This window comes from Ursus maritimus, unplaced genomic scaffold, assembly GCF_017311325.1.
Source record: "Ursus maritimus isolate PB19 unplaced genomic scaffold, ASM1731132v1 scaffold_6, whole genome shotgun sequence".
NCBI classification, from domain to species: Eukaryota; Metazoa; Chordata; class Mammalia; order Carnivora; family Ursidae; genus Ursus; species Ursus maritimus.
This window is the reverse complement of record NW_024426774.1, coordinates 48,593,211-48,606,439: the sequence shown is the minus strand read 5'-3', so window position 1 is coordinate 48,606,439 and position 13,229 is coordinate 48,593,211. Positions and strand designations below refer to the sequence as shown.

The 13,229-nt window shown below is 43.3% G+C and overlaps 1 protein-coding gene across 2 annotated transcripts in view; it reads right to left on the bottom strand.

The window, feature by feature from the left end:
* EXOC6B (exocyst complex component 6B) overlaps positions 1-6,238 on the bottom strand; it is a 571,132-nt gene extending 564,894 nt beyond the window's left edge. For both annotated transcript variants that reach the window (XM_008699988.1, XM_008699990.2), the window contains exon 1: positions 4,863-6,238. In XM_008699988.1, the coding sequence (XP_008698210.1) occupies positions 4,863-4,975 (113 nt within the window). In that variant the 5' untranslated portion in view covers positions 4,976-6,238. The remainder of the gene's footprint in view (positions 1-4,862) is intronic.
* Positions 6,239-13,229: the final 6,991 nt, after the last annotated feature.

Genomic DNA, 13,229 nt, shown 5'->3' with positions numbered 1-13,229 from the left:
ATATTTAATTATCAAATGACATTGAACAAAACAGCAATTCAAAAAGTCCCAATTTGTTTTCTATAAGAGACAGCTTTACAAACAACTTAGTTAAATAAGCAAGATAAAAAACTGTCCCTACGCCAATAGTACAGGTTTGTAACAACAAAATATATAAAGCAACACTCTAGGAGGAAAGCACAAGCAAAAAAACTTTTCAAAGATAGACCAGACTACATAAAAATTAAACTTCTGTGCAGAAAATGATACCATAAAGAAAATGAGAAAACAACTCACAGAATGGAAGAAAGTATTTGCAAATCATATGTCTGGTAAGAGACTTATATCCAGAATACATAAAGAATTCCTACAACTCAACAATAGAAAGACACCCCAATTAAAACTGAGCAAAGGATCTGAATAGACTTTTCTCCAAAGAAGATAAACAAATGACTAATAAGCACATGAAAAGATTAGCCATTAGGGAAATGCAAATCAAAACTACAGTGAATTGCAGCTTCAAACAGACTAAAACAGCTAATATAAAAAAAAAAATCATAACAAGTGATGACAAGAATATGGAGAAACTGGAACCCTCATGCATTGCTGGTGGGAATGTAAAATGGTGCTAACATTTTAGAAAACAGTTTGGCAGGGGTGCCTGGGTGGCTCTGTTGGTTAAGCATCCAACTCTTGGTTTTGACTCAGGTCATGATCTCAGGGTCATGAGATCAAGCCCGCAGTGGGCTCCGTGCTCGGTGGAGGCTGGCTGCTTACCTAGAAATTCTACTCCTATGTATATACCCAAGAGAAATGAATACATATGTCCACACAAAAACTAGTACAATCATGTTCATAGAAGCATTGTTCTAACAGTCCCCAAAAGGAAACAACCCAAATGCCGATCAACTCACAAATAAATAAAATGTGGTATAGCCATACAATAGAATACTACTCAACAATAAAAAGAAATGAAGTACCAATACAAGCTACCACATGATGAGCCCTGAAAATATTATGCTAAGTCACACACACACACACACACACACACACACACAAAATACCCACACTATACAGTTCCATTTAAATGAAATGTCCAGAAGAGGCAAACGCATAAGGACAAAAAGTTGTGATTGCCTGGGGAGTGGGGACAAAATGGAGAATGACTACTAATGGATGTTGAAGTGAAGAAAATGTTCTAAAATTGAATTATGGTAATGGTTATACAATTCTGCAAATATACTATAAACCAGGGAACTGTATACTTCAAAAGGGTGAACTGTTCGATGTATTAATTATCTCTCAATAAAGCTATATTTTTAAAAGCTGTATATTTCACTGTTAAATTTAAAAACTTAAAAACAAAATCTTAAATAGCAATTAAGAAGGAATGATAATTGCTAGTACCCAAAGAGCAAAATGAGGAAATGACTTCTACTGAATAGTGGTATGAGAGAAGAACAGAAATAAGAGATGGGATTTGAAAAATGAAAATATGGAGCTATTGTTCATGAGTGATTTCTGATCAATATTTTAGTATTAGCACTATAGAGCGGGAATCAATATGATTTTAAAAACAAGATAGGCCCTAGGGCGCCTGGGTAGCACAGTCAGTTGAGTGCCCGATTTCAGCTCAGGCCATGATCTCAGGGTTGTGAGATCGAGCTCTGCTACGGGCTTAGCACTCAACACAGAGTCAGCTTGAGTTTCTCTCCCTCTGCCCCTCCTCCTGCTCGTGCATGCATGCTTTCTCAAATAAATAAATAAATATTTTTTAAAAATATTAAAAAAATAAATTTTTTAAAAGACAGGCCCTAATATCTTACAGGCCTCTTTTCTCATCTGCAAAATTAGGACTTACAGCTAACAAAATAATTTTTAAGGTGAAGACAGAGAAGAAAGGGATGGCTGCTTTCCCAAAATGATTTGTTAGGCAACAGCCTCTATATGCGTGGATATGCGTGGGCCTTTCCGAATACAATGAAAAAGGACAGGCACTCCCTTATGATATATGGGAATTGATTACCATTGCATCCACTGTTCAAGATTAAAATAAGGAGAGTTATACAATGAAAAAGTCAAGCCACTGTGGCTCCTCAAACAAAAACGGGTAAGAGTGGAAGAATAATTTGGTATCACAGAAGGGGAAGAAAGCAAGTAATGATTCACAAGCCATAGCTGGCAAAGGAAAGACTAGTTAGGCAATGTAGCTAAGAGGATTTTGTGAAGAGCAAAAAAAAAAAAAAAAAAAGGAATTGTGGGGATGGGTATACTAATCTTATATTTGCCACAATTTACTGTTATTCTCCTCTTTAGTTCCTCTTCAGTTACAAAACCTAGCTCAGGAACAGCTAAGAATCTGGTGCTTTAGAAATGCTACTTCAAAAGATGGAAGAAATAAAAAGGACTGTGAAGGGGGTAGAGGAATTTGAAGTTTACAGTTTAGGAGAAAGTTAAGGAAGAGAGCCTACTGCCTTAATCAAACCTATGTAATGACTATGATGGAAAAACAGAGGGGGTAATAATGATGGAGGGGCATCCAGGGTAAGGCATGGGCTCTGAAAATTCAGGTCTGTGCATGCTGCTGCCTCTGAACGGGATAAGGGAAAACGGTGAGATCATCCCCTACGAATATGGGTAGAAACCACGCAGACTAAAGACAAAAACAGTGGGTACTAGTACTTGCACTACAAGTTGCTCAAGTGATTGAATCTTGGGGATGACAGTAAGATTCAGGGTTACCTGCCAAACACAAGATGAGGCCAAAAACGAAGAGACCCTAATAATGATCCAGGGAGTCAGGAAAAGCAATGGTAGGATAGAGCAGTAGCTCTCAAACCCCTTTTTTTTAAAACCATGTCCCCTTAGGGCAAAAGATCCCTTAATCCACCAACCCCCACAAAAACCCACCTTCTAGGGAAAAAAGAACTCAGTGATAACAATGAAGCAAATTTTAGGGAGAATGGGTAACATATTTTAACCATGATGCACATATCCTAAGTCAAGAAAATTATAGGCCGAAATTCAGTTGAACAGATATGCATTATGATTCAGTGGAAGGTTAACATAATAAATCACAACAAACTACACAGATAACACTAAATTAAAGTCACTTATCATATAAACAAAGAACGACATTAATTGAAAACCACAATGAACTCAAGACAATATTGATGGTGTTCTGATAAAGAATCCTTCCTATAAACTCTGATAATCCCAACTGCTCCGGTGGCAACTTTGCTGGGCTGCGAACTGCAGCTCAGTAGCCAAATTTCCTAGTAAAATCCTGAAACGGCATCCTCAGTTACTCCAGTAACATTTTGTGCTATAAAAACCCAATGTTAATAATCATTAATAACGCACTTAGAATACTAGTAAGTAGTCTGTCGTTTTTATGGAAGTAAAGATAATGAAATAAGGATCATTCACCTTTAAGAGCTCAAGAAAATGGGAAATGAAAGGAGTATGACAGTCATGATCCCTGTGCAATAAGGGACAAAGGCAAACTACTCAGGACGGTCATGACCAGAAAACGCACAGAAGAAAGTAGGCTAACAATGTGCCCCAGAGAAGAAAGATATGCAGGTGGAGATGAGGAGTAAAGTCTCCAGCCTGCTCCTTCTTCAACTCTCCCTATGGGGGAAAAAAAAAAAAAAGCAGGGAGTAATAACCCCTTTTTTGAAGGGAGGAACAGTACCCCAAGACCGTACAAGGTGGGTAGGAGAATTATCTATCTACTGACTGCATGGAGATCAAGAGGTACAACAGGAAGGATGAAGATGAGTTAGTTCCAGGCACTAGTAAATAGAGGGGAAAGGGAAAGATGATTCGAAATTGAACTTGGTGAGTAATTAACAGGAAGTAGAGAGAGATGACAACCACCAATTGAGAAACAACAACAGAGATTAAGAATGCAGACCCTAGATCCAGAGAGCCTGAGTAGGAATCACTACTCCCCCACCTTCTGTGTGACCTTGGGCAAGTCACTGAACACGTCTCTGTGCCTCATCTGTAAAATGAGGGTAATAATAGTACCCACCTAATGGGATCGTTCTGCGATTGAAGTTTCATTTGTAAATTGCTTAATACAATGTCTTACACTGTACATTGTAAGTGGTGCCTAAGTTTTGGCAAATACACGAAGTTGAGGAAGGTTGGAGGTTTGTTTTGACATCTACGAATATAATGGGGGTGAGGGGGCACAGTAAAAGTATAAGGGGGTAGGCAGAAGGGGTAATAACTTTTTCTCAACGGTGAGACTACCATGAGGCTGCACCTTTGGAAGAGGTCTTCCTACTAACAGGGTTCAGCAAGTACTCGGTCCCAGGAGAGGGGCGCGGGTTGAGGGAAACTTCCTTCCTTCCAGGCCTAAGATTTTCACAAACTCGTTTCTGAGAAGTGACTGTGATTTTAAGGAGGCACGAGTTTAACTTCCGATCATCAGACCGTGGGTGAATTTATGTTTGTCTGTAAAGCAGGACTTACGTCTAGGACAGGATGGGGTTTGAGTCGGAGGGGAAGGGTGATATCCCCAGGGACAAGATCTGCTAAGAGCCACCATCTGCCGGGCGCGCTCTAGTCGCCCAGCTCCGTGCTAGTCTACCTAGGAGGAAGACCCAAGACTGCCCCAGCCTGGAGGAAGGCAAGAGGAGCCTCCAGAGTAACTGGGCTGTGGGCGCCGGCGGTCGAGGAGGGGACCCACGTCCGGGCTGTGGAGGGAGACCCGCCTCGCCGAGGGTGGAGGTCGCTCGCTGGGATCCCCGAAGGGAGGGGCCGGCGCTGGCGCTGGCCCTGCGGGAGGCCGGCCGGACGCACAGCCCTGAAGGAGCCTGGCTCCTGTCCCGCCCGTGCGCGCCCATCGTTGGCCCCGGTCCCCGGGGTACCTGAGGGTGGGCCCGATGCAGGCCGTGTCTGTGCTCTCGATCTCTCGCAGGATCCGCTCGTGCTCCGCGGCTGTCTCCAGGCTCTCCGCCTCCGCCATCTTACCCCGCTCCATAGACTGGGGGCGTCCGGCAGCGCGTCCCCTCCTTCAGCTCCGCTCACCTTTCGCTCCCTCTCTCACCCTAGGCTCCAGAGCCTCCCCGGCCTCCGGCTACCCGCAGGACGACCCCTCCCTCGAGCTCGGCACGCCCCCGTGCATCACCGCGTCCGCCGACGTCTCGCGCAACGCCTGCTGGGACTTGTAGTTCTCTGGGCAATGACCGACTGGGTCCCGCTCATTTATTCTTTGAATCCACAAATACGTGTAGAAAACCCCACTATAAGCCAGGAACAGTTAACGACACTGCATGTGCAACGGTGATCAGGTCAGGCAATGGCACTGATTCTACAAATTCTTGTTTAAGACCCTTGCCACAAAGTGCACAACGCTCTGTACACGCAAATAATAAGAACAAACTGGGTTTCTTCAGATAACGATCTTACAAGCTCTCGGGGGAGAAAGCTGGAGAATCCCCAAACTAAGAAATAAAACAGAATGTGGCTGTGAGCCAGTTCTGAGAATCAAGTTCAGGGATGACTTCTGGCTGTGAAGGATTCATAGAAAGACTGGGCCTGGTATTTTAAAAGGTGTGATTGGAAGGTGTTAGGAGCGTCCAGAAAGCCAACAAAAACTTCACATGCGCTGGCGTGTAGAGAAGCAGTAGTAAAAGACGGGGCTACAAAGGTACCCTGAAGAGAAATACTGGGCTGAGAAATGTGTACTTTATTCTAATGGTTCCACTAGTCCAAAAACTGACTGCATCAGAAGCACTTGGAAACGTTTTTTTAATGCAGGCTACAGGTCCTAAGCCATCTGGACATTCTGATCCAGGCATTTGCATTTCATAAATTCCCCAGATTAGACTTTCAAAATCATATTTATTGATCACTGCTTGAGTTTTTACATAATACAGTGAATGGAAATCCACTGGAGGTTTTTAAGAGTGACACAATGAGAACCTTGGCGTGAAACTGGATCAAGAGCAAGTGTGTGACGTCTGCAGAGTTAGAAAATTTGGAGACGGCTGAAAGCTATAAGAATTTTAAGGCCTATACCAGGGATGTAGCAATGAGACTGAAAGAGAATGGAGAAATGGAAAAAAGCAGAATTGGCATGACTTACTAGATACAGGGATGGAGGACCTTGGGTATCGCTCAAGGTTTGGAGCAGAGCGACTGGGAGAATGGTTTGCCATCAACAAAAAGGCCTGTAAGGTATTAAGGAGGGCACGTATTGCATGGTGCACTGGGTGTTGTACGCAAGTAATGAATCATGGAACTTTACATCAAAAACTAGGGATGTACTGTATGGTGACTAACATAATATAATAAAAAAATATTATTATAAAAAAAAAAAGAATTACCGAAATCCAAAAAAAAAAAAAAAGAACCGAAAACCAAAAAAAAAAAAAAAGAACCGAAAACCAAAAAAAAAAAAAAAGAATTACCGAAATCCAAAAAAAAAAAAAAAAAGGCATGTAAGAACCAAACCAGAAGTTGAGGGTAGATCACTTCTGCTCCAGCTACATACTATGGATTATTTATTATGAAATCATTAAAGAGAAAAAAAAACACTCTCTATTCAGATATGAAACTGTCTCCAAATTGTAGGGTGGAGTGGGGAAAAAGTAAGGCATGTAACAGTATACAGACCATGTTTTCATTTGTTTTTTTGAAAAAAATATCTATATATATGCTTATATACACTTGAAATATGACACAGAACATTTCTGAAAAGATACCCAAGGGGCACCTGGATGGCACAGTTGGTTAAGCGTCGAACTCTTGCTTTTGGCTGAGGTCGAGATCTCCAGGGTCCTGGGACTGAGCCCCGCATTGGGCTTTGTGATCAGCACAGAGTCTGCTGGAGATTCTCTCTCCCTCTCCCTCTGCCCCTTCTGCTCGTGCTCTCTCTCTCAAATAAATAAATCTTAAACAAAACAAAACAAAAGATAGCCAAGAAACTGTTAACAGTAGTGGCAGCCAGAAGCAGGACTGGAAGGAAGGGGCCTGAAGTAAGAGAAAGGTCATTTTTAATTGTGTTTGCACTTTTGGAATTCTTTCCCTTGTGCATATATTGCTTTTTTTCAATAAAAATAGTAGTTATTAACTGAAAACACATTTTAAAAATAAACAACCAACAACATGAGGAGAATGGGTTACAAGTCCTTGTGTTTGCCAAGAACTGAGTAAGTTGCTAAACCTGTCTGTTTCTCGATAATCTCTGGCTGTCCTCATTTTATTTAATTACTCATGCTTAAACAATCCCAGACAGATGTAGGAGAGGCAGGGAAAGTATGGAGCCTTTTATATTTCTAAAGATCTCTTGAAATACATGACAGAGGGTCCCTTCAGACGCGCATTTTAACATCTCACTCAGCAAAAAACGTTTTGTCCATTACAGGAAGCAGACTGGTATGTAGACCAGATATGTATAGTAGTGATTAAAGTAGCTTCCGCTGCTGTCAGCAGTTTTTTTGAGCCCTCGCAGAATCCAGAAAGCTCATACATTACCCACAAGGCTGTCTGGAGTGACGGGTGTACAAAGCTGCAGTGATCCCAGCCTGCCTAATGTGAATGCCCTCTGAGTAGAGAGAACGTCAGGTCAGTGTGGAATGACCAGACAAGCGCTCAACTAAGAGTCAGGGGGGCCTTTAATTCAGTTCCAGCACTGGGAGTTAAACTGTACTGAGCCCTTTCTACAGTGTGCCAGGCACAACACACAGAGTAAGCACTTCCCATACACCGCTGAATTCTTGCAGTAATCCTTTGCAATAGATACTGTGTATCCCATTTTACAGATGAGAAAGCTGGGAGATTATAAAGCTGAGGTAATACCTCAAGTCTCACAGCCAGTAAATGATGAAACTGATACTCGAACTGAGGGCCATCTGATTCCACGGCCCATTTCTGGACCATTCGGCCCTATCGTCCCACTCATCCCCCCCACTGCCGTGAGCTGATTGTGAGAGCTTACACAAATCATTCTGTCTCTCTGCATCTGGTCCACGTTACTGTCATGGATTGTATGATTTCTCAACCCCCTTCCAATTCACCTGGAAGACCTCTTCCCAGAACTACCTTCAGGGAAATGCAAATCGACCATTACACGGCTTGGCTCAGAGTTTTCTCAAATCGTCACACATCAGCAGACCTTGTCTAATACATGTATTGAGAAACATCCACACGGAAGTGGACCTGCCCAGTTCAAAGCCATGTTGTTCAAGGGTCGACCGTATTAATACATGACCCCACCTTGTTTCGGTCACACTGTGTGATCTGGAGCAGTAACAGTAATGACACTACCGGTCATTAAATGCCTATAGGGCTCCGGGAACATGATAGGATTTCCCTCACCCCATCTTCACCATGATCCTGCTGTGAGACAAAAATACTTTTCTCCATTTTAATGATGAAAAACTGAGGCCCGGTGTGGTTCAATAACTTGCCCAAGGTCAGATGGCGAATAACCAGACAGACTGAGGTTAGTAGCCACGCCTAACCTCAAAGCTCGTACCCTTTCTTTGATTGTTTTGACTGTTCAGGTCTGTTTCTCCAGCTGAACCGTGAGCTCCTTGGGGGCAGGCGCTTGCCCCAGTGGAGAGCTCGCCCCATGAGACCCGACCTGTCCTGGGTGCAGAGCATCAAGCTCCTTCCTTCTGTCTCTCTCCACTGTCCTGAGGTAGGATTCTACGCTGGCGGGAGGGTGAAGGAGAAGAAAATCATTGACCAACACAGGAAAGCATCTCAGCCTCCAGGGCTCTCTTTGTCATGTTTGCTGCTCCAGCCTCTTTAGGGGCTGTGAGGAGGCCTCCCTGGAGTCTGAGCTCACTGGGTCCCCTGGGGGGTGATGTCAGCCTCCTGCTCTGCCAGACCCTTGAGGCCACAATCACACTGACATCACCCCTGTTTCCTTGGCACCTAGTAAGGAACTGAGATCTCGTCCATGTGCCCCTGCCTGAGACAACTTCTGTAATCATGATTTTGGGGGTCCTTTCCTTTGCCCAGAGGTCTCAATTCATGTGTGAGCAGCTTTTCTTGCCATCTTTTACCCTAACTTGCCTGGCCCTGAAAACGGTAAGCCTCACTCAATACTTCGCTCTACACATACACCGCCTGGAATCTCTGACGCGCCAACATAAATCAGGAAACACAGGGAATTTAAAAAAAAAAAATCTTCCCCAGTGATGTGGTCAGACTGGAGAAGGAAGAAGTGAAGCAAGAGGAAATTAGGACAACTTGTCAACTTTTCCAGAACCTGACTGTTGCAGGGAGCACTTTAAAGTGGTTGGGAACTTGTAAAGGCTTCAATCCTAAACTTTTGGGTTTTTAACTTGTTAGTGTTTGTTAGCCATAAAGAAGCCATCTCTGTAGAGGGCTTTTCCCCTCCATCCACCAACCCCTAGTTTCATTCATTTAGGCAAGAAGTCATCAAGCAACCAAATAGTTGCTTACCCAAAAAACCGGCACTATGGCATATGGTTGAAAACAAATTAGACAGCTATTCCTCAACTTAAGATTCTCACATCGTTCCCATTGCACTTAGAACAAAATCCAAACTTAAACCATGGTCCTGTGCACCTTCCCCCCGACCACCCCAGCTTCATCTCGCACTGCTCTTCCTGTGTTCGCCCCCTCCAGCCACATCGGCCACCTGCAAACACTCCTGCAAACATACCAGAATCTTGACCACTTCAGGCTTCACAGTGTACATTTCTGTTGAGAGCTGCAGGATGAGTGGGAGTTAGTAGGTCTTAGGTCAGTTGTCCCCTGAGAGACAGTGACAAACAGAACATGACTGATATGACTAATAACTTGAGCATGGTGTTTGAAGTATTAAAAGTCCACATTGAAAAGATCTGGCAGGGGGCACCTGGGTAACTCAGTCAGTTGGGTGCCTACCTTCAACTCAGGTCATGATCCTGGGGTCCTAGGATGGAGCCCCACATCAGGCTCCCTGCTCAGCGGGGAGTCTGCTTTTCCCTCTCCCCCTGCCCCTCCCTCTCCCCCTGCTCCTTCTCTCTCTGTCACTCACAATCTCTCTCTTATAAATAAAATCTCGAAAGAAAGAAAGAAAGAAAGAAAGAAAGAAAGAAAGAAAGAAAGAAAGAAAGAAAGAAGAAAAGAAAAGAAAAGAAAGGAAAGGAAGGAAAGAAGGGAGGAAAAGGAAAGGAAGGGAAGAGGAGGGGAGGGGAGCAAAGATCTGGCATGCCTGGCCATTAGAGAAGCAGCGATCAAGCCAGGGACCTTGGGATTTGGTCTAGGTGCCGCTCCCACAGAGGAGGGAAGGCAGGGCCTGAGTTGGTGCACCAAGTCCTGTGCGGTGACAGCACTGGTTTAGGATTAGAAATTCAGCTGCTAAGATGAAGACCCCATTCTTTTCCTTCACGGCACTCATCCCAACTTATAATCATATACTTGTTGCTTGTTTCTTTGTTTCTTTCTTTCTCCCTCACTGTAAATCTAAGGGTGGAGGGACCATGTCTGAGTTGTTTAATGTACACCTAGTATCTAGATCAGTGCCTGGTATATAGTAGGTCCTTAATAAATCTTTATTGACCAAATGAATGATAAAAAGTGATCCCTGCATTTAGAGAGTGTCTTGTCTCATCTAGGGAAGCCAACTAGCACACACAAAGCAGTTATAATTTTTGCTTTATCAACTGGATATGCAAGAAATGGTGCATTACTTTAATTCTCTTCAATCAAATTGAATCTACCTCAACCTTCTGGTGAGCAGAGATTTAGTCTCAATCCAGGCTTGAGGCAATCCAGCCTCAAACCAGGAGGCTTTCCTGAAGCAGAACATTCCAGGGGTGCTCCTCAGCTGTCACGTTCATTGTCCCAGCCCTGGGGGTGTCCTATGAAGTAGCTCCACAGTCTCCAAGCCACTCTTCCTTTCAGGAAGCATTGTGGGATCCGTAACCCTGGTGTCTGGGGTGCATTGGATGGCCCTTCCTTTCTCCTGTCTCACCACCTCCATAGGGCACCCCAAGGGGACAGGCCAGGGTTCCCACGTGATTCACCCCCCAAATCTTGGAGCACTCTTCCCTCCCTTCGACCCTCTCCACTTCAGCTTTATCCCTTCAGACACTAGCACGCTCCCTCTCCCGATACCCTAGGGTGAACCCACTGAGGAACTCAGACTTCCCTCTGACTACTTTCATTTCTGTCTTGCCATGCAAATGGCTCTGAGACAGTGGTATCCAAAGCCAGACTGCCTCCTTGATATGAGAGCAGGAAATCAGGAGAGTGAAAGACAATATAGAAGCTCAAGACATTATTCTGTGCTACACCAAGTAGGAAACTTCACACAGACAATACAATCAAGTGCTCCATTGAAAACAGCCACGTCCAAAAGTGTAGGGTGTTATCAGCGGTGTTTGGGGTTAGTTTTTCCTTCATCTTCCCAAGTCTGTCTTAAGCTTCCTCTCACAACCCATGTGCCCATCCTAGACAATCTCATTCTCTTGTACACTAGAGAGACATTCCTGAATACACATTTACACCATGAAGTCTTGTCAATGATTCTCCCTCCGCTGTGGCTTGTATCTCCCCACCCTTGGTCTAGCACCACCACTACCGTCAGAAGTTAAGGTTTAACAACCTGTCCTGGGACTTTTACAATAGTCTACCAACTCATAAAATCCTCCTTCCCAATCATTCATTCCTTTGCTCTTCTATTCCAAAATCATTTTTTTCGCAATTACAGTGACACTCATTGTGTAACCTTGTGCAAATTCCCCATGCTTCAATTACTTGTAAATCAGGATGATAAGAGTAATAAGAATACCTCTCTTCCAGGATTGTTATATTGTTATAAGACAGTGCCTGGCCCATAGTAAGTGCTGGATCAATGTTGGCGATTGTATTTATTGTGGCTATTGTCATTACGGTTGTTATGGCTTGCTAGGCACTCTCAGGTGCTAGAGACACGGTGGTAACAAGAGAGACAAAAATCCCTGTGCTGGGGCACCTGGGTAGCTCAGTCAGTAAAGCGTCCCACTCGATTTCGGCTCAGGTCATGACCTCAGGGTTGTGAGATCAAGCCCCACATGGGGCTGTGTGCTGGGTGTGGAGCCTGCCTAAGATTTTCTCTCTCCCTCTCCTTCTCCCTCTGTCGTTCCTCCACCTTCCTCTTTTTAATTAATTAATTAATTAATTAATTAATTTAATTAAAATCCCTGTTCTTACAGAGCTTACAGCATTGGTGGAGGAGAATAAAAATATGTGTGTGTGTGTGTAAGTCTCAGCTAGTTACAGAGGTTATTTACAGAATTAAAATGGACTGATATACCACTTCACATGCATTAGGATGGTTATTATTTTAAAAAAGCAGAAAATAACAAGGGGTTGGTGTGGATATGGAGAAATTGGAACACTTATGACTATTACTGGGAATATAAAATGGTGCAGCCACTGTGGAAACCAGTATGGCAGTTCCTCAAAACATGAAGCACTGAATTATCGTATGATCCAGCAATTCCACTCCTGGGTATATACCCAAAAGGATTAAAACCAGGGACTCAAATGGATACTTGTAACCCAGTATTCATAACAGCATTATTCACAATAGCCAAAAGATGGAAACTACCCAAACGTCCATTCACCTGTATGTATGCGCGTGTGTAAAATATGTTTTATAGTATAAAATATATTACATATATGTGAATATTATTCAGCCTTAAAAAGGAATGGAATTCTGACGCTTGCTACAACATGGCTGAACGTTGAAGACATAATGCTAAAATGAGCTAGATACAAAGGGACAAATATGTGTGATTCCACTTCCGTGAGATACCTAGAAGAGGCCAACTCATAAAGTCAGAAATTAAATAATGGTTGGCAGGGGCTGGAGGTGCAGAGGGAGACGACAGCTATTGTTTAACGGATATATGCAGTCTCAGTTTGGAAAGATGAAGAGTTTCCAGAGACTGGGGGTGGCGATGGTTACAAAACAATGTGAATATACTTAATGCCACGGAATTATACACTTGAAATTATTAAGAGGGTAAATTTTGTGTTATGTATATTTTGCCACAATAAAAATACATAAATATTTTTTTAAAAAGCAGAGTGACATAATAGCATCTGTACATGTAATTTCTAGATTGATGGGCAGAGAAGGTGTGTCTCTAAATGACAAGAAGCCACCAGCCGTGTGAAGATGGCGGGTAAGGGGGAAGCAGTCTAGACAAAGGGTACAGACAGTGCAAAGCCCTGAGGCAGAAACACGTTTGAAGTGTTCTCGAAAACCAAAGAAGGCTCAT